This window comes from Apteryx rowi, unplaced genomic scaffold (assembly GCF_003343035.1).
Source record: "Apteryx rowi isolate R43461 unplaced genomic scaffold, aptRow1 scaffold_16, whole genome shotgun sequence".
Taxonomy (NCBI): Eukaryota; Metazoa; Chordata; class Aves; order Apterygiformes; family Apterygidae; genus Apteryx; species Apteryx rowi.
The window spans coordinates 3,059,298-3,081,122 of record NW_020447863.1 but is presented as its reverse complement, the minus strand read 5'-3'; the positions used below and the strand labels follow the sequence as shown (position 1 = coordinate 3,081,122).

General features: G+C 42.8%; 1 protein-coding gene across 1 annotated transcript in view; it reads left to right on the top strand.

The window, feature by feature from the left end:
* Positions 1-1,390: 1,390 nt before the first annotated feature.
* The window catches only part of PAPPA (pappalysin 1), a 183,868-nt gene continuing 163,433 nt past the window's right edge, over positions 1,391-21,825 (top strand). The window contains exon 1 of the mRNA XM_026059708.1: positions 1,391-1,787. Coding sequence (XP_025915493.1) covers positions 1,391-1,787 — 397 coding nt within the window. The remainder of the gene's footprint in view (positions 1,788-21,825) is intronic.

The window sequence follows — 21,825 nt, the reverse complement described above, 5'->3', positions numbered from 1 at the left end:
TTAGCAATATTGAGAGAGGATTTTTTGACTCAATCCACCAATAAAATTAACAATTTTTTTTTATTATTTCAAAAAAAAAGCAGGAGTCTTTGGGAGCATTCAAAAGCCARATCCTGCTCTGTTGCTACAGCTTCTGGAAGGCAAATGCTCTTCAAAAAGCTTCTCTCCTTTTAGCTCCTGATGATTCGATGGGGACCTTTGATGCAACATTTGGATTAGCTGCACACAACTGCACTGAGGGGGACCACAAAAGGGGGAGCCTGGCTGATTGCATAACTTTAAGAAAATTATAAGAGGAAAAGAAAGAATTAGGAAAAGAGAGAGAGAGTGAAAAAGAGAGAAAGAAAGAAAGCAATTAAAAAAATATCTGAGACTCAAGTTTCAAGACTCTTTATGTGCTGCAGAGGAGCATAAGGTTTACCAGCAAAGTGCAACGGGGAGTCTGAGAGGAGAAATAGCTTTCTCTTTTGCCAAGAAAAAAAAATAGGAATGTGTGTTTTGGACTGGACTGAGAAAGAAAGCTGGGGAGATTGCAAAAAGGGGTGCAGGATTTTTATCACATTGATCCATTCATCCTAATTGTCTTTTTTAAAAAATAAATAAAAGGGGGGAAAGTGGAAGGGGAAAAAAGGAAGAGAAGGAAAGAAGGGAGAAAAAGAAAACAGCAAAAGTGTTTGAACCTCTGGAGCTATCTGCTCCTTCAAGCTGATTGATTAGTCATGATCCCTGCAGTTTTAATGGGAATCATTCAATTGGGAAGGTGGAGCACCCTAGAGTAGATTAGCATATTCTTGTTTACTCATCTTCTGAGGGGCTTTTTCTCTTTTCTTTCATTTTGTGGAGAAGAAGGGAGGGGGGGAGGTTGGGGGGAAGGAGGGGGTTGTGGCTTATGTTATAAAGGAGGCCAAAAAAATAAATAGATTAGAGCATCTTTTGGGGGGAGGGAAATCAGTGGGTCTGAGTCTTGGAGAAAGCTGGGGGGGTTGTTTTGTTTTTTTGTTTTGTTTTGTGTGTGTGTGTTTTTTTTTTTTTTAAGAAGAAAAAAATAAAGGGAAGAAAATCCAGCAGAGAAAAGAAGAGAGAGGAATTCCAGCTGTGGAGGAATAGAGGAGAAGAAGACAGATAGAGGAGGAAGAACAGAGAAATACATTTCAACCAAGAAGGAGTTTTGATTTATTTTATTTTTATTTGTTTTAAGGGGGAAAAAAATCTATAAGCAGGAAAAAGAAAGAAAGAAAAAGAAAAAAAGAAAAGAAAAAGCAACTGAGAAGGGTTATAAAAAGAGCAAATACCAAGAAGGGTGAACAAGAGAAGAAAGTCAAGGCAAGGAGGAGCCCAAAGCTGGCAGATCGGGAGGATTTGCAGGGGAGAAGGGGGGGGAAGATTGGAAATGCAGCTCTGGAGTTTGCTGCTGCCTCTTGCGCTTCTCTGTACAGCCCTAGCCAGTGGACCCGAATGTGGGATGGACGAGCGCTCCCGCAGGGCAAGAAGGGACACCAGGCACACCCGCCAGCTCCGCTACACTGCCCCGGGCACCTGTGCCACCAGGTTAGCCCGAGGAAGGCGCTCCACTGCTGGGCGGGAGCCTGGGCATGTCCCCCGCAGGAGGCAACAGCGGGAGGCAGAGGACGAAGAGGAGTCCCTCACCCCAAGCAGGGCGCTCTATTTCAGTGGACAAGGTGATCAGCTGCGGCTGAAGGCAGATATTGAGCTGCCCAGAGATGCCTTCACTTTGCAAGTGTGGCTGAAAGCTGAAGGAGGACAGAGATCTCCGGCTGTCATTGCAGGTAGGTAGTTCATTGTGCCTGTAGCTGTAGCATCCCTTTTACGTCTCGTGTGCCGGCAGAACAGCCTGCTGCAGGCGTGCGTGTGTATAGTGTATGTTTATGGATACTTAAATGTACGTGTGTATGTTGCAGCAGGCGTAAGTGTATGAATGCGTGTGTAAACACATACGAGTGCAGCTCTTATGTGTGTAATTGGTGAAATACCAGAGCCTGGCAAACTGTCTGAAAGTGTATGCTCAAAGAAAAAGTTATGTAAAGTTTTGCATAGGGAAATGGCAGTATCCTAGGTAGTTTCTTTATTTCTGTTTATATGGATTAAGATGCAAGTAAGAGAGAGAGTTCTTACAGTAGGGTTTTAACTAATCTTCGGGTTGGAAAACTGTAAGTAGAGCATTTAAAAGTAGCTTGTGTGTATGTGTGACTTATGTAAAGAAATCTGTCTAGTGTGTGGCTGCAAAGAAATACATGTGTAAGGTCCCTATATGATTTCCTTCATTTTATTAGCTCTTTAGTGTATTTCACTGTTACCTTTTTTAGATGCTATGTTAGCGTGTGGTTTCCAAAAAGCTATAAAGGAACTTTTGGCTATTGTGAAACCTCAAATGAATCAAATGAGTTTATAAAGTTCCCAACCCCTTGACACTCAGCTAGGGCTGGGACTAGTGCTGCAGCTAGAGGATGTGTTGAGTATTTTTGTCTCCTCTTAGAAATGGCAAGTGTAACACAAATGATTGTAAGGTCAAATAGCCCTATAAAATCATTTAGTACTAAAACCGACTACCAAACTAAACTGTGTGAGCTGAGCAATAATGAAGAATATTGCACTTTTCTTATTTAAATTTTATGAGCCCATCGTGAATTTGGGTCCTTCTTTTTCCCCCGTGTTCTCTCCCTCTCCCCCTCCCTCCCGCCACCTCCCTCCCTCTCCCTGCTTTAGTGATAAAGTGCAGTGAAGTTGTCGTGAAATCGGATACTTTTTGGAGGGTTACAAACCCTTATAAATGACGCCACATCCATCTTTGCTCTGAAGGAAGTCATAGAAAATGGAAATGCCCTTAAAAAAAAGAAAACAAATCAGAAGGAGAAACGGGTGGGGGGGCAGGGGGGGAGGAAGACATGTTTTACAGTTCTTTTGGCAAGGAGATTCCCTGAAAGTACAAAGTTTCCATGTCCTAGGATGCCTTAAAGAGACAGGGAGGATTTCCCCTTTCCCTTTAACTGGAGTCACTTCCTACGAGAATGCAGCGGATGCTTGTCTTGGTGGTACAGTCGCTGCTCAGCCGCTAGCACTGCTCTTCCTCCTCTCCCCTGCCACATTCCTGTCTTTTATTTTCTTAATCTTGACTGCCCCATCCTTGACCTACGGGACTGTTGTCTCTCAAGAAAGTTGCTTTGTCCTAAGGAAAACAAAAACTAAGATGCTCTTAGCAGTACGTTCCCTTAACTTTCCCCAATCCCAGCTGCTCTGTTCACTTCTAAGGCGGCAGATGCAGTGTGTGTGGCTGTCAGAGTGGGCAGGAGATGCTGGGCATGGATTGGTCTTCCCTTCGCCTATAGTAGGACAGGCATATGAGTAATTTCATAAAAGAAATAGATTATTACTTGTATTATTTCCCCTCCCTTTCTCATGCTCCACTCTTCTGTCTCCCAATCTTAACTCAAGCACCGGGGCTCAAACTGCTTCTCTTTCAAGTTAGGAAAGGCAGAGTTTGAGTTTGCATAGATCTCATCAGTGAGTGCACATAGTCAATTAATTTTTTTCTACGTTTAATCCAGCACCTAAGACGCTGTGTCTGTCTTTTGTACAAATACCTGTAATTCACACAATAGAGAATCTAGACGCACACGCACAAAGATCATTTGTAGTAAAATGCTTTAATTGGATGGGGGAGGTTGAGTTGTTGCTCGTATAAAACACTTGACCCATTTTAGGCAGGGAAATAACATTCCACTTTTAAAAATGAAAATAAATGCCCCAGTTTAGCACCGTAAACCTTGTTGCTCAGCTCTGGAGGACTTTGTGATTTTATTTTATTTTTAAACTTCCCCCTCCCCCCCTCACACACACTCTTGAAGAGGAGCCAGGTTTGGCTCTGTGTGTAAACACCTGGCAGAGGTCCAAGAGGAACTCACTTGGAGTATCCTCCGCACACTACAGCCTCCCAGACCTGCAGCAAGCTTAGGGAGAGATTACACTTCCCTCAATGAGGAAATCAAGGGTTCTGGCTGCCAAAATACTTGGCTTTCTCATTTTCACTGTTTGGGGCTGTGACAGACTTAGGAGCCCTGTTCTGCCATTGGAGTTGCATCTGTAGGACCCCACTGAAATCGAAAGCCCTTCTGGTTGTTAAGATGCGGGGCAGGGACAGGGTCAAATTTGCTGACGGTGTAAGAAATGAGTTTATTCCCAACTTCCATCCCAGATGTGAGGTGGGAAATTGTGTGTTTGTACGGATCTGGCAGAGGGCTGGATTGACTGGAAAACACCTCATTTGGGGGTCCTTCCTGTATCTTCATCTACTTTTCTACCCCCTACCCTCTGCCTCTGCTGACTGCTCCTCTCCAGTCCCTGCTTGCAGGTATCTAAGTAGTCATTGCGAGTGATACAGGAGCCAAAAGCATGCCTATAGGGGAAGACTTGTCTTTTAAAAACCTCATGTAGAATCTGAGTTGTTACAAGCTTCTATGTTTGAGCCTTGTTTCAAAGGAACTCTTCTACTGTTCCAGGCTACAGGAGTTTCTGTTTCTCTCTGGAGCCAACTCTCCTTACGTCACCCTTTGCTGCAGTATTCAATTTGTTTTCATAAATGGCTAATTTTACAGCGCTGTTAAGTGGGTTCGTCATTGCACTGGGCCATGCCCTGTCTCTGATGATAGGCAGTCCTTGGTGCCAGGTTCTGCCAATTTTCACACTGGTTGGCACCGATGTTATTGCTGCCCTGCTTGACTTCGCTGGTATCTGTTCTGGCATTTGTCAGGGAAAGCTGTTGGGAAACTAGAAGTCTGACCCATTGATCTGTGTTACGCAAAAGCTCAGAAGCGTTTTCAGAGCTGAGCTGTGCTTAATTTCTGCAGCTCCCTTGGTGCGACTCTCGCAGTGTGGGCAGCTCTCGGTGTGTACTTGGGTCACTCTCCGGGCCACAGAGTTCTTGGACAAAGACTACCTACCACACAGCACAGTGCATCCCTCTAACAAATACACACATGTACATATGGTATTAATCATGCAAGTTTGCACACTTTCCAAAGTAGAGCCTTTGAATGCATCTCTAGTTGTGAATGAARGGGTTAAGGTCCAGACTAGTCGAGTTAGATAATATACACGCCATGCAAAATAAGACACTTCAAAGCACCGTTGACCTTGCTTCTGTTGTAATCAAAGATATTTCAGTTCTACTGTGGAAATGCAATTCCAGCCTAAGAAACAGGATCCTCCAGAGTCTCTGTCAGTGTGTTTTCTAGTATAAGGCTCAGGAGCGGGATAGCTCATGTTTTCTTAGAAATGAGATGTTGACTCTTTACTAGCTGAGAGCTGAGAGGAGCGGGATGAATGATCGGCAGCGGGAGCCGGAGTAAGAAGGCGTGCCTGCTCTGAAGAGTGAAAGTTATTTGTGTTTTGTTTTGGGTTTTTTCCCTTCCCGGTTTCATTCTCCTCTGTCTCTCTATTCCTCTGCCTGCCAACAGAGAGCACGATCCCAACTTAATAAAGCTTCATATGTAAGGGAGTGCCTATGTTTTTCCAGCTTCAGTCCTTGGTGAACATAAAACTGCAGCAGAATCCAAAGGGGAAGAAATGCCAAAATCAGCACAGTGGAGCTCACTTAAAGCCACAGCCCTTGTATGTAATGGACTGAGAAATGTCTGTGTCAGGGGCCCAATAATTGGGCAATTATAAAGATATGTAAATGACACTACATAGGTCTGTTCACAGTGCTTAAGAACATACGTTTAGTTTTGGTGTTCATTTAGTTTCCTTCTGTAGTTTTTGAGTCTGGTACTGAATTAATACACTTCGAGTAGAATCAGTGAGCCGGGTCCTTTCCCAGCGAGCTGACACTCTTAGCAGGTGTCCGGGGAACTTGAGGAACTCCTCARTATAGATTTTACACTGACATTTACTAGCGTTAAAATAATAGGTAGGTAGATAATGTGGCATTTTCTCTTCTTCGGTAGCCTGTTTTCTTTTAACTGTATGAACTTTTTTGGTTTGATCTTTAAGAAAGTACTGAAATGAAGGACTGTAGAACAACTGAGTCAAATGTAACAGTTTCTAGCTCTGTCATTTAATTAAGGGCTCACATGTGCCCAGATCCCAGGGCGATGGGCATGATAGATGGAGGGGAATAACTGCTGGACAGCTGTGGGCGGCGCGTTGCCCTGCTTCTCCTCATGGCAGCTACGACACGGCAAGCGAGAGGGACTCAACGCCTGTACAGATGGTCTTTCAGGGTGCCTAGACTCTGATATGCCGTTCTTAAAGGTTATAGGACACCACGGTAGCGGTCCATTTTTTGGTTTTCCCTGCAGAAGGGTTCAAATGATCAGCCACTTGATGACTATGAATCTGGATATGTCGTGACAAATAGGCCACTGAACAAATATGACATAGCCCATCGCTTACTAAACATTTGTATTTGAATGTCTCGTTTTCCTCAGCCTGCAGAAGCTGAGACAAGAGTTGGAAACTGGAACTAGGAAAAGAATTTTTCTTTCCTTAAGGCTTTCAGTTTTAATCTGTCTCGTTCCTTTAAAAGGCTAGAGACTAGAATCGGAACAACATAGTGAGAATGACTTTTTTTTCTTTAAAGCACTTACATGTGGGCTGCTCTAATCAATAAAACGGTAATAAAAAAGAAGGAAGTTAGACTTTTTATGTGTGAGGGATGGTAAATTTAGATTCCTAAATAACATATGGCTATTCTACAGGCATTGAGATTTTTCACAGGCTGAGCTGGCCTCTCTAAGTTTCATTTAGGCCTGATTTATTTCAAGCTAGCCCATGTTTCAGTTAGAAAAACTTGCAGGAAGCAGAAAGCAGGCCGAGGGGACTGTGTTTGGAGAGAGACCTGGAGCTGGGCTCTCCACAGGGATTCAGGGAAGACGTCTGGAGAAGTGCAGAGCAGAGCTAAAGAGGGAAGGCCGAAGCGGCGGGGGCGAGGAGAAGCCCTTGGAGAGGCTTTGTACGTTACGGAATTACTGAAAGGCAGATCCAGTTGGTTAGTCAGATTTCTAAAAGTTAATCGCATCGGTATGGAAGCTGCTCTGTGGCGGGGGCTCCACTTCGTCTTCCCGCACAGCGCCGGGGGAGCGCTGCGCACGGCGGAGGGGATCCAAAAGCCGCCGGCACGCTGAACGATGGCGGCAATGCCTGCTGTCAGCCCCTGCTGCGTGCGACACCCTGCTGGTGGTCACCAGTCAGAAGTGAGGGATTTGCTTAAATCCTCAATCCCAGAGGTCTCACTCAGCATCGCAGCAGCTGGGACCCTAACCCCAAACCCTTTTATGAAGGTAGGTGACTCTGATCCTTCTCATAAATAACACGACAAGTTGCCTTGCCTTTTAAAAGAGGGCACAAGAATTTGCTGATATTGTTCCCACAGGCTTCTTGTATTCATTTGCCTTTGCCGAGGGTGGGAGACCTCCTCCGCCGGGGAGCACTGAACAGCAAGGAGCAGAACCCACCAGTAGGCACGAACAGTGGGGCCCATTAGTCACGTCTCTCCTTCCTCCTCTTCTCTCACCTCGCTGATGATAAGGTTTTCTGTCCTCAGGGACACAACAGGAGGAGTCAGAAGTGTTTCCTCCCAGAATAGCCTTTGGCTTAGTGTTTAGCACTCTTCTTTGTGTCATTGGTCATGTGGGCTTGAATATCTTAGACGAAGGAATGGAAACTGGGTCTCCAGACCCAGGAAGTGCCCTAGTCACTAGGGCCCAACCTATATTAAATGCAGGATGGGAACGCCAAATCGTGTGAGAACACCAATTTGGTGGAGAAATGCCTTCTTCTGAGTCCTGCTCTGGCCTAGTGAGGACGTAGGTGCCAAGCTCCCAAGGCCTGACACAGCAGAGGTGCATGCTGAGACATCTGTCTGAGGAGCTGCACGGTAAAAATGCTGCAGGACCAATGGTATTTAGGTGCTTTCAAGACCAGGGGATTAGCTGAGCACTTTTGCCTTGGATTTCCATTGCTCACACTGGCCTGACCCAGAATAGAAAGCCAAAATATAGTGGCTTTTTTCAAAAAGACACATTGAAAAAACAAAAATAAACCCTTCAATAACTGGGGTCAGCTGAAATGTTCTCATATAATAGTTTTGCTTCCAGTTTTAGCCTTTGTTTGTTCAGCTCCTCTTTTCTTTTCTTTGATAGAAATTATAGGAGCACAGGCATAGAAGGGACTACCTGGGTTGCCAGATTCATTCTCCTGCAGTGAAAGGGATATAATATTAGATAATTAGTCCAAACATTCACAGAATATCCACTTTGTATGTTCTGATATAGCACAGGCCACAGAAACTTTCCCTATGATAAACCAAAGATCTTTAGCTGAGACCAAAAGACATTGCTGTAATGTAGGACAGGAAGAGAGAAGGACAGACTGACAATATCTTAAGTACCTAAAAATCCAAGGTATTGATTTAGAAAAGTGTTAACTATGAGAAAGAAAAACGTTTTCTAGTAAAAGATGCTGCTTTTTTATTTTTAAAAGCTTTTTTAAAAATCAGGTGTTTTGACAATTATGAAACTTTTATTGAAATTTTAAGTTAGAATATGTGCCAAAACTGATCCTTTCCCACAGATAGACTGTTTTGATTAATTTCCTTTTCTCCTGAGAAAAATATTTGATCAAACATTTCCCAGCCTTCTCTGATCTTAGTCTGTGTAGCAGTTCTTACATCTCATCATAGTATGAATGAACACATTCACTTTATTATCTGTGTACGTCTTTAAATCTTGTATTCTGGATTATTCTGAAAATGTATCAGAAAAGTCATTTGTTCAAACCCTCTACATTTTTTCTCAACCATATTAGCTAGCCTAATATCATCTTTTCCTATATATAGCCTCCTCTCTCATTACTACCAGATTTTTCACTTAATACTGTCTTTATATTATCAGTTTATACTAATCTTTCTAATTCAAATATGCAAAATATACCGGAATTTTTTTATTTCCGTGCTTTGGACATTTGTTTTATGTCTACTGGGCATAGGACAATTGAGTGAGCTATCCCTTTTTGTTTTTCCAAAAATGAGACTTCTAAAAATGAAGCTTTTGACCTGATGTTCGTGTTGGTTTATGGCCATTTCCCTACCTTAGGGTGGCTGACATCTGGATGTGATTCTTATCTTCATTTCAGCTTTCTGTGGAAAAGAAATGTTTTGTTGCTTTTCCATGCTTGTCCGTAACCTTCTTCTCTTCATTTGTCTAATGTGAGCGTACATGCACAAGCACACAAGAATTCCAAAGCACCTTTGATTTTTTTTTCCCAGATCAATAGAGCATTTAAACTGTAGTGATCAAGGAAAGAAGCTTGTTTATTTTCCTACATATTCTGACAAAAGTGGCAGATCTTGTAAACTGCTTTGACTTAATGTTAGTGCCTATTATAGTTTAGTCTCCCCAAAGACACGCGTAAAGTCAAAATATTCTTACTCTGAACATGAGTAGAGCAGAATTCAAAAAGATGAGTTAAAAAGGGAATCAACTTCTATCCCAGAATTTTGCATTCTCATCTCTTTATTCATAGCAATCATAAAGAACAATTTGATTAGTCAAGAACTATTCCACAAACATAAGGTTGCCGGCACCTAAGCGTAAGTATAGTATGTGTCATAGCAAAAACTGTGAACAAACAAACACAAGTCAGATTTTCCCTTGGTGAGAAGGAGGATTCATGGTGTTAGATTTACACAGGCAGCATGTATGTGATCCTAAACCTATTCAAGATCATGAAAAAATGCCATTGACCTTGGTTGACTCTGACTTAGGCTCTGGTTTCAGAGTCTTTTCCATCCCTCATCTACAGCTTGGACACTTCCATGGTCCTTGCATTAACATCCATTATTTTGCTGTCCTATCTTGCTTTGGATATTGGAGCCAAGCAAGAAGAGAAAAATTATGAAGCCCTAACGTCAGAGAAATTGGCCTGGGGAAGGGGATATGTTTATTTTAGTTGTTTTTGCTATAATCCAAATCCCTCTTTGGCCTCTTTCAGCCTTTTTTTTCAGTGTTAAAATGAGTGCTTATTCAAAACACGGTCTCCGTTTTTCTGTTTTGCTGGGTGACGTAAGTGTGCAGCTTTCCCATCCAATCCCTCCACCCTCTCTTATCACCATCATATTCTCAGTTCTTTCTCTACTATCTGGTGTCCTTGATTCCCCCTTCTTTCCCTTCTTCCAGCTAGGCAGAATTGGTCTGTTTTCCTCTTCCCTAGCAAGCAAGTGCCGTGATGTGGATAACCGTGAGCTCTCCGAAGTTCTGTTCCTCTTTCACCACGTGAGGGTAGCGTCCCTGCCTCCTAGATGAAGGGTAACCCCTAGGTTGGCAACTGAGACCTTCAGCCAACCTTTGTGCAAAATACTGTGGGAACGGAGGGTAAGAAGTCTGTGTGTTTGTGTGCTTAGTCAGGCATATGCTCATGCATATTTTCCAGGAATTATTGATATTGTTCTGTTTAATATCCATCCTAGTGGTACACAAACAAGGAGTGAGCAGTTGTTCTCACAGAGAGGGGAGTGAGGGTGAACTGAAACTGAGAAGCATCTGGAATTGGCCTCGTGAAACAGCTTCTAAGAGATATGATACCAGCTCGTGGAAGCAAAAGAATTGCTGTGTTAGAGAAGAAAACCACTCTGTTCTTTGCTGATTAAGTCCTGGGGTCTGGTAGGCTTTCCCTGAGTCTTCCTTTTGAGTGATATTTAGGGCCCTTTTATCTCTTCTCCTTCCTCCTCTCTGCTGTGTTTTTCCTTCGTTTCCTTATCTAATTTATTGTCTCTTTATTTGCTTTAAATCACTTTCCCATATGGATTTCTCTCCTCTGACCCATCTTCCCCTCCCTCATCTGATTCCCAGGAGTCTTCTGTCGTCATGGAATTGGGAGAAGAGGAGGCCTGCTCCAGATGCCGTGCCTAAGCTGCAGGCTCCTTTTTTCCTTTATTTTCTTCATTGCCTATCCTCTGTTGTTAGTGTTGGAAGCATATGCACAAAGATCAGTCCATTGGATTGAAGAAAGAAATCTTATCACCGTTATTTTGTTTGTTTTATTTAAGACAGCAAGGGGAAGAGATGGAAAGGAAAGGCCATTCACTCGTACCAGTTTGTTTTAATTTTGAATGTTGGTTATTTTTCTCCTGTTCTAATGCATTCTACTGTTGTTTTCCTTTACTGCAGTAAGGTCATGCTTTTGTAGTCCTGATCACTGTCTCAAAGAAACCTTCAAATGGTGGTGATAAGTTTCTAAGGCATGGGAGATCATTGTCCTTAAAATCAGGGAAACTGAGGAATAGAGGGGTGCTTTGATATGTCAGAGATGTGGCAGCATGTTGGTGAAAGAACTGGAAGTAGAACCCAACAGGCTTGGCCTTTTGTTAAAACTCTTTGTAGTAGTGATGACAGTCATTCCTCAGCCTGGATTCTTCTCCATTTGAGGTCAATGCACTCTCATTCCTGTAGCGTTTTTCTTGTAGCTGTTCATGGTTCTTTGCTAGGTTACTACTGTACATGGTGCTGAGCTAGTGGTGATTACGAAATCTTCTACCTGGCGTCATGCCCTAGCAACACGGAGGACAGGTGACAGAGGGAGACAAGTTGGCATTTGTGACATGAGCTGTTTGGAAATGGTCTTGAATTAACATCTCTAACCCAAACACGCTGGTGATGTTTGAATCATCACAAATTATTATATTTCTGAAATGAAACAGCATATGCAGCCCAAAATGAGAGAGAAAAGCAAATCTTACCCAGGCGCCTCAGTTCAGACTATTATTTAAATTGGAATATTTTGATGTTTTTGATACATCTGCACATCAATTAATATATTCACTTGCTAAAACAGCTTGTACAACATGTAGATTGTAACTGCTAAGCATCTTGAAGTGCTGAAAATCTGGCCACAGATAGCTCAGGGTGTTAATTAAGGGCAAAAGCAACTCGTTTACAACATAAATATGGATCAGGTGAGTGGTTGCAGAAGGGGCTTTGCACACAGCACGTTAGTGCCCCAGTAACAGCAGACTGTTTTGGGGAGGGATCATCATCCTGTGCATGTCCTTACAGCTAAACAGCTGCTGTTTCTGTTGGTAGCATCAACAGGGAGGCTCTGCATCGTATGATCCACACGAATTGTATTTTGTTCTGGGGTCAGCAGCATCTGTGCTTGTAAAGACTGAGGTGCTAGGGTTGAAATCTGGAGCTTGCATTACTACTGTCTCACCTTGCATCTGTCTTGTGGAAGAACAGAGCAGCCTTCTCTCTGAGGTCAAAACAGCATCTTTCACCAGCGATAATTTAATGGGAATTATTTTCAGTGTAAACGCGGCAAGAATTGAAAGCCTCCTGTGCTGGAGCTCATGAATGGAGATGTTCAGGGAGAAAAAGAGTACTGGGAGAGAAAGCAAATGTTAACTAAATGTATTACACACAGGATTTTGAAACATGTACTTGGCAGAGGGAAGGGTAAGCAGTACAAGCCAGATTCTGTTGTTGAACACACCAGTGTAAATCTAGAGTAACTCCTTTGGACAGGAAGTGAGGGGGACTGCTCCAGACCGATGAACGTGTAGTAGAATTTGGGGCCAAAATAGAGTGCATGCGATGGGGAAAATGAATGAGCTGAAAAGTGGATGTCATGGAGAACAACCTCTGCTGCTGCTGTAGATGGTTTAATTTGGGTGTGTAACGGTTATGGTGATGCAGTGGGAAAAGTTTGTACAATGTGGGGTTGTTTTTACTTTTTGGAGCATTTTCTGCATATACCTATCGTATTCCCTCTAGCTTGTAAAATTAGTCCGTATACCGTTTTTACAGTGAGCCCTTTGTGTTCCCAGCAACAAACACTTTTAAACTCTGCTCTCCAGTCTTGTGGGCCTAAACTCATTTACCCCCTCCTGTACTGTCCCATGTCCAGGAATAATATCCCCTCATCTGTTTATAAATAACCCCCCTCTGAGGAAGTTCAGAGGAAGAAAAGTTTGTTAATGAAAATCAACCATACGCTCAGGGCCAGGCTGTGGGTTGGAGCCAGCAGGGTTGCTGGATGTTTCGTACTACGCATCTGCTTGTAGGAATTTCTCTGATGATATGTCTGTCTGTCTATGTCTCTTTTTCTTCTTTTCCCTCCATCATGGCAAACATGGAAAAAAGAGGGAGTCAAATTATAGTGTCAATTCATTTTAAAATAATCATCAGCCCGGACTCTATTCAGGAATGCAAGCAAGGAGACTAACTTGAATGAACCTGCAGAAGTTCTTGCTCATAAGTCCACTGATTTTGTTYCTTTTTTTGAAACATTGAAATCTAGATTTTGCTTTCTGTCAAAACTGTTTGTTGCTCTTGAGTTGTGCAAAGGCTGTAAAAGGACTGAAATAACCCAAAGGATAATTCTCCTGCTATAGTTTGAGCACAAGGCTGATATATCTGGTCTCACGCGTTTCTTTCACGGAACTGCCAGCGTAAGGATGCAGGAGTGAGCAGGAACCAAGGAAGTAGATAACTCTGGGCTCTGTAGTCACCATGAACTCTGGAGCTAGGGGCAGACAGGCATGGTAACGGTGCTGTCAGCTAGAAAACATGAAATACTTTATCTTGCTCCAGCGAACCCCTAAACCCCCCCCAGTGTAGGAGGGACCCAGGCAAAAGCCCATTTTCTTGTGACTTCTCCTGGATTGTGCCTCTAGTACTGCACCTTGGTGATCTCAAGTAGGAAGTGAGGGAACTGGGTATTTGTTTCCATGACATATGGCAGGCAGCACGCCCTGCGGTGATAATTTTTGCTGCTCCCAAGTGCTTCTCCATGACCTGCCATTGGATGGGAATTGTGATCAGCTCTGGTGCTCCAGGAGACAGCAGAGCTATGGGCACAGTAGGATCCTCTGAAGGCATTTCTGGCTATTCAAAATACATGGGAAAACCATCAGATAAAGAAAAAGTCTGGGAGCAAGGGAGGCAGCACTGGTCAGGGCTGTGGTTCCTCACTTAGACAGAAGTGTGGTATCAGTGCAGCACTCACATCACTATCCCCAGCTCCCCCCGCACCCCTTTCCAAAATGGAGTGCCTTTGGAAAGTGAGAAAAAGTGAGGTGAATGATCGTCTCTGCAGTGACAAAAGCTGATATTGTGCAAGCCTATTAAAACTGCACTAACATGGTAAAACACTGGATGGCACATTGCAGGAAACATTCCTGCTCTGTATTCCTAGGGTTGAGCAAAAATGCTTGCAGTTGCTAATTTCTGTGATGCTATGAGCAATGGACATTATAAAAGAGAGTCATGTATGTGGCACCTTGGAGATCGGTAATGACTTGATGTGACTTCAGCATTAGAGCTGCTGAAATGACATCCCAGTTTGGATTTGAAAAGGGGTTGATTTTGTTCTTTAATTTGACATCTGGGTGAAAATACATAAACGGATGGCAAGAGCAGCAGTCCACAAGGTCACTTGTAGACATTTGGAGCAGAGGTGTTTTCCCAGATATAATAGATGTGAAAGTTCTGGTCCCACTTTTAGTTCTAAGAGTCTTGAAAGATTAGATGTATTGCAAAAAGTTTCTAGTGCTGACAGAATCTGTGTACCTTCAAATGTGATGTTTTCAAATAGTCTTATCTGTTGCTTGTTGTTGAAAGAGCAGTTTCTTTTATTGTACAAATATTTTCTGGCATGTAATTAATAACCTTATCTGAAAGACTGTTCGAGTGTGGTCTCTCCACGTCACACCCCAACAAGGAGAACACAGGAATGATATTTCAGAACTGAGAATTTTGTATTTCAGCATGGACTAAGTTTATCAGTTGTTGCACCATCTCTGTGCCCTTGAACAAATTTTAAAAAAGGGGGGAGGGAGAAAAAGAAAYGGACCTGATTTATACTGGTGAGCTTCCTCCAAGAATTCCAGGCTAACTATCAACAGTTTCACCTAGGAGAAAAGTTGAGCGCATCACTCTTGCTCTTTGAAGAGCTCTGGATTAAGAATAGCAAAGTACCAGTGTATCWTCTACATTTCTTTGAGCTAGGAAAGACTGGAATTCCCCAAAGTCCTCTTGCCAGAGATGGTTTAATCAAACAGGCTGTTTATATTCTGTGCCTCACCAGAGGCAGTGCTCAGACTGGGCTGGTCTTCAGCTGTACACCGTAATACTAGGGCTTTTCTTTATTTTATTTTAAACATCAGCATACCACCAGTTTTCCTGGGAGATAGCTGTATCCAAACACCTGCAGGCTCTGTGGAACAGGCCAGAGAGGGATCTGGGAAGCAACAGCAGCTGCATCTTGCAAAGGCAAAATGCTACTGCTGGGGTCTGTGTTTCTTCTCTGACCTGGCTTCTGCAGGGTTGGAATCTCGGCAGGAAAGGCTGACCGGGGCACCTGCACTCATGGAGGCAAGACACCTCCCAGGAGTTGTAAGAAGCTAAGCACTGAACCACACTCTTTCCTCTGCCTCAAGCACTGACTGCAGAGGCAGAAAAACGAGGGCCTTTCTGTCCCTGACCATGTGTTTTTTTGTCTCATCGAGATGGCCAAACTGTGGTTTGGCGAACATCCCCTCTAGCAGTTTCTGTGCTCTGAGGCTTAAGAAAGCAATAAATGAAATGGGGGCTATGTTTCTGATGAGAGAGAGAGGGAAGAAGGAAATGAGACTAGGATCCTTCTTCCCACCATCTCATATCTTTCACCTCCCCTTCCTCAGTCTGACCGTCTCTTCTGCCTGTATCAAGAAATCAACACGTGGTTGCACAACTGTATGTCTGAAATGGGCCATAAACTTTGAGTCAGGATCTAAACTTGTTTTCAGATATAATTTTTTAAAAAATACTTTGGTGTCTTCTGGAAGTGATGTATTTCCGCTCCCCATGCGCAGGAACTTCAGTGCATCATTGAGGAGGATGAACGTAAGTAGGCAATGTGGACAACATTCTTCCAAACCCAAGCAATACAACCAGCTGTTCTGCAGGGATGTTATTTATTGAGAGCTGTCAATGCGTTCAACACATGGCGTCCTTTGCACTGACAAGCTCACAGCCTGCCTTATGAGGTTGCTCTAATACTTGTCAAACATTGGTGACAGAGCAGGCTTGAAGAGGCACCCAGTTGCATGGGAAAGTTATTAGAAGGGCATTGCAACAAGATGTTCTGTAAGGAAAGGAGAAAAAGAGAGTAGCTGGCAGAGAGAAAACAGAGGCCGTCGCAGAGGGTATAGGTTCCTTTTTGCTGGTGGTTTCAGGAAGAGAACAGAGCAATAAATTGCTCTCAGCAATAAATTAGATGCTTTTGAGAGAAAAAGGGTGTTTGTTTGGGCGGTGATGAAACTGCTTTGTGAGAGAAAGGCAGGCTTCTTCTTTTGCTAATTAAACTTCTTATTCTGTGGCAGAGTGGTTGGAGGTGCACAGGTTGCTCAAGGGTACTTTGCAACTGCTCTTAGGTGCCTTCAATGCCCTGTCCTTTCCATCCATGAAGATGGGATAATGGCTCTTGCAGCCCTCAGAGAGCTAGTGTGTGTTAGGATGAGGTAGTAACATCAGTGCAGTGCTTTGATCAGGTGTGATGCTGTAAATGGCAAATGCCACTCTGTTACACCAAAAGAAAGAAGTGTGTAACCAAAAAGTCCCATTTGCCGGGGTCGTGTTAGGTCCCTGCAGCRCAGTGCTGCTACAGAGAGAAAACTCGGGTTATGGAATGCCTAAGAGAGAAAAAAAAGGCAGATCTTGCCGATCTCCTGCTTATCTCTTTCTCCCATCTTTTTTCTCTTGACTTGTGTAAGCTCGTATTCATTTGTCTCACAGGTATTTATTTTCCCATGCTGAAAAACAGAGCTGTTGCTTGAACAGTATGACTCTGGCCACATTCCCTCCTATTCAGCACAATGCAATCTTGGCTCTTTACTAGTTAATATTTTCTGTCAACAACCTGCGAGAAAACATAAAATCAGTGCTGATAAAATTTGCAGATGTTGCAGAGTTCAGGGAGTGGTAAACAATGACCAAAACAGGACTCTCATTTGGGTGTTTTCATAAACTGAGAACATGCAACCAGTATGCATTAGAATAAAGCCAAATGTGAAGTCATACATATAGAAAGATGGGAGGTAGGTCATGCTTAAAGGATGGGTGGTGGGGGAAGGGTCTTTCACCTGGAAGCTGAATATGTAGGAGTAACCCTGTGTTAGAACAGATAAGTGTGAACTGCTAATGTGATGCTCTGGCCAAAGGTTTAGAGTCATCCTTGGCTATGTAAACAAGGAAGTATCAAACAGTGGTAGGGAGGTTATGTTACCCTTGTATTGACACTAGAGTGGCTGCTGCTGAAGTGCTTTGTCCAGTTCTCGTTTCCACAGTTTAAAAATGATGTTGTACCAGAGAGGATTTAGAGAGAGAGAGAGAGAGAGAGARAAAAAAAAAAAGAATAATTATGAGATTTATAACAAGTTTGAAAGTAATTGGTTCAAGAAGATTAAGAGGTGACTTGATTGTCATGATCTTTAAGTACATGTTTGGGGAACATTAATCTGATAATTGGAGGCTAGAAATCTAATAATAGAGGATATAAGTAAATCCAATGGATACACGTGGAAGCTAAGCAACTTCAGAACAGAAAGAGGACATGCCTTTTTTAGGCATGAGAGTAATCATTTGTTGAAAAAACTTTCCAAGTACAGTGGTGGAATGTCCCTCACCAGCAACTTTTAAATCATAATTCAGTGTTTTTCTAAATTACAAGTTCTTGTTCAAAGAGGAATTAATTCAGTCCTCACCATATTATATCTGAGTGCTTCTAATGTCAGATCACTCTGGGAGTTCTCAGCTACTACTGCTAAAAATGATTGAATCCAAACAGTAAAGTACAGGTAGCACTAGGATGCTGACTTCAAATCCTTTAATTTTCCAGTGTTTCTATGGGTTCTTCCTGACACTGGTAGGATGTTTCTAATCACCATAACATTTCTAGCTCTTTGTCGGGACTCCTGGGTATCACTTTGGTTAAACTGTCAGGCACAGAGTCTCATATGATGTTGCTGATCTTATTTAGAAGGCTTTGTCACTGTTACCCTGAAGGTTTTCCTCAGCAGTGGCTTGACTTTCCCCCTTCACTGCCAAGACTAGTGTGCTTGTTCTGAAGAGCAAGATCAAAATCTTTTCTTATTGAAGACGATAAGAATTTTACTGTTGATTTCAGTGAGGCCAAGAATTTGCCTCCAGAATATGACCTTCAGGGAGCAAATTCAAGGTCTCCTGCTAGAAGCTGGACATTGACAATGTCAGGACTATGAAGTTAATGCAGGAGACATCCATTAAAAACAAAGCAGCAGATGAGAAAGCAGAGAATAAGCTTGGGGTGACTTCTGCTTGTCAACTCCTTGCTGGGTGGTCTCCCTCAGGGCAGAAGAGCAGTCCAGAAGTGTTTGAAGACTGGATGCTGAAATGACCTATTCCCGTGACTTTGGCCAAGTTGCAAACACAGAGAGTAGAGCAAAGATCTAATGACAGTAATTAGCGTTTTGAGATAGGATTTCATCTCATCTGAGCCATCCCCAGCTGGAGACCTTTCTTGAAAATTCAGATTTAAGCCAAGGACTCAAAATGTTCCAGTCTGCTCCCTCAACTCCATGTGCACATGTATACATATGCATAGGTATAGAGAAAGTACTACATGTACGGACTATTTTGTTAATCTTCATTTCTTTGGTTCCAGATTTAACCAAAAGTGGAAGGGCTGAAATAACATAAGAAAGGTTGAACATATGATATTTCCTGCTGCTCAGCTAAACACATGTATTGCCAAAAATCTTCCAAGGTAGCTTGTTTCTTTTACATTTTTCTCCCAGTTCTGCAGACTTGAGAAGGTCAATTACTTTTGAGAAGCATTTGACTTTGGCAAYGCTTATGGAAAGCAAACTAGAATTATGACCTTTTGGAGGTTTGCCCATCGCTGTCCCATCTTGTCCTTTAATAACTAAAGGCTGAATTTTCAGCTACAGCCTTTGGTTTAGCAGGTGTGATTTTGTTTCTGTACACTTCTAATCCATTACATGAACCTGTGTTAGGATTTTCTTTTAGATGTCTATTTATTTGTGCTCGCAAATCAAGTTCAGGTATTTCCAGGAGGAAAATCATACCCAAACAAATGAAATTGGATTCAAACTGAGCAGAAAAATGGAGCTCTAAAATTATATACTTAAGTTAGTATGTGGTGACTACAGCCTATCAGGAATGCATACTATAGTAGTTATATCATGTTAGAGAGGCAGGTTTTTTCAGCAGGATGTTTCCTAGAAAGCAGAAATATCTCTGTGGTTTGTGTATGGGTTTGGAACTTGTATGCAAGTATGGAGCGGGGAATTTGAGGCATGAAATAGTCATGATTAGAGAAGGCCAGGATCCCTTTCAAAAGTGACAACAGGAAAACAGGCACAATCAACTCCGTTCTGTCTGCTGTTATTGCATGCTGTTCTGTGTATTGGATTTAAGATGTTTCTTTTAAAGTTGGTGTATTTCTCAGTTGCTTCTATTATTATAGAAAAGATACAGTCTTATGGGAAAGCCAGATGCAATAAGATATTTGAGTCTGGATAAGATCTAAGATATTTTTGCAATAAGATATTTAATTTTCACAGAGGCCAAGACCTTGCATGGTAAAAATCAATGTAAATGCGCTGGGACTACTCAGTTTTGCACTCACAAAGTACCTACCCAAGAATGTTCTCAAAATCCAGTTAAATAGCCAGAACTGTTTCATGTGGAAATGCCCCTCAATTACAAAGACAAATCTAAGCTATCATGATGTGATTTTTACAGTCTCCTCACAGGGTGTCCTCGTTTGCATTCACGGAATTTTTTGTTTTTGTTTTGTTTTTGTAATAATGTGGATGTTGGCCATGTGTCTGATCCTGGAAAGGTTGTAAGGTCCTCCCCCCTCTCCGGGTCCTCTTCCCACTCCCTCACTGATCATTACATTCGGTTCAGGTGCCATTAGATTTCCTTCTTTGTTCTCTAGCCCTAACCTCCCCCCCAAGCACACATGCATTGTGCAATGGTGTAAAAGCTCTCCTCTCTGCAGCTGGGAGCAGTAACCGCTCAGCTGGTTCCAGGGCTGCCCTAAAGCTGCTGCAAAGGTCAGTGACAAGGGAATTCGAAAAGCAAAACAAGTTGTGTTGTCGTCGTTCCCCCCATCCCCTTTCAGGCCTTGTAATGTATTTTGATTAGCACCACAGCCAGCCTCGTGCATAGACCTCCACTTCTCGCTGGTCTGCATTTCTGGCCGTCCAGAGGGTTCCAGAGGGCAGGACGTCTGGCGTTTTTCCAGCACAGCTACAGGCATGGCCACTGCTGGAGCTGATTTACTTTCAGTGCTCGTCAGGCACAAAGCACATTTTGAAAGGAAATGCCATATTGAACTCCCAGTGAGTTGATGGGTATTGTACGTGGTCGTCTGATGGCACAGATGTGCCCCTAATAATCCTTCCAGGAGAATGTTTCCTCCTGGGATGCTCTGGCCATCTGATCTGCTCTGAGGTACACTGACCTATCTTGACCCAGTTTATGATCAGTTCTCTTTTCTGTTTTCTAAAAGGACCCAGGAATTATTTAGATTGCCTGGAAGTTGTGGTACTTAGGTGTTTGCCCCTTCCAAAGAAGATACTCTCTGTGTTTGCTCTCAAGCATTAACTCTTTGAAAAGAGAGGAAAGTCACTCCTGAGTTAGCACGCACAAAGGTAAATAATTTCTCAGTTGGGCTTTGATAGTTAATTAGTATCCGCCTAAGAGCACAGGGAGGTGGAGGTGTGGAAGCAGAGGTAACGTATGTTCCACCAAGCATGTTCCTGAATTCCCGGGTGCATTCGTCTGTGTGGATCGAGCATCCCTTCTGCTATTGTGCCTTTGTATTTATGTCCCTTTTTGTAAGCATGTGTGGGCTTCCTGCTGCGTGTTACTTGTGTGTGCATCTCTGAAAGATGGTTGATTGCTTCATGCGTAACCCTTGATATATATTCATGTGCTTTGCGACATTTGCTTTTAAAGTAAGAATGATGTTCATGCTGGCTTTTGGTAAAGGTGAATACACTGGGTGGGCTACAATAGAAGGGTTAATTTGTAACCTGGTTCTGCTGATCAGTGAGCATAGATAAGGTTCGAAGCTGAGAGGTATTCAAGTCCCTTTTAGCCAAACCAACAAACTTACTGAAGGCTCTTCATTCCCACTGTTTTAAAGGATACCTGGGCTTTCATAAACACCAAACTCCGCTTTATTATCAGTGGGCCACACTAGAATGTCTACAACTGGCAGTCCCCAATCTGAATTCTTGTCTGAATAAAACTTGATGAAAACCCTCCCGTATTTATGACATACACCAGTAATTCCCTAAAGGAACGTGCTGATGAATGCAGAGTTTATCACTTAGAAGTTAAGTAGTAGCCAAATGAAGACTGCCTGTACTATCTTAATACTGTCCCTGTGTGTGCATACATTATGATCATCTCTAATAACATGGAAACATACTGGTTTTCCAAGTTTCAGCCCAAAATACTCAGTTGTTCTTGAGAACAAAGTAGGAGAAATGAATTGTTTTGCAGATATATAGAAAACCCTTACCCTTGTTCTCTGGAATGTTCTTGTGTTCCCAGACTTTATAGCAGGGACTTGAAGTTTGACCCTTGCTACGGATGCGCTTTTTGCTGTCCATGTAAAAGCCTCCCCAAACCTAGTTATTAGATCATAAACAGCCGCAGTTTGTTAACCAAGTACCAGTCTCCACTGGTTCTGCAGCTTTGTTGTGAAATGCTCAGGGAGATCCAGATAAGAAGCAAACCTTCCCACTAATACTTGTTT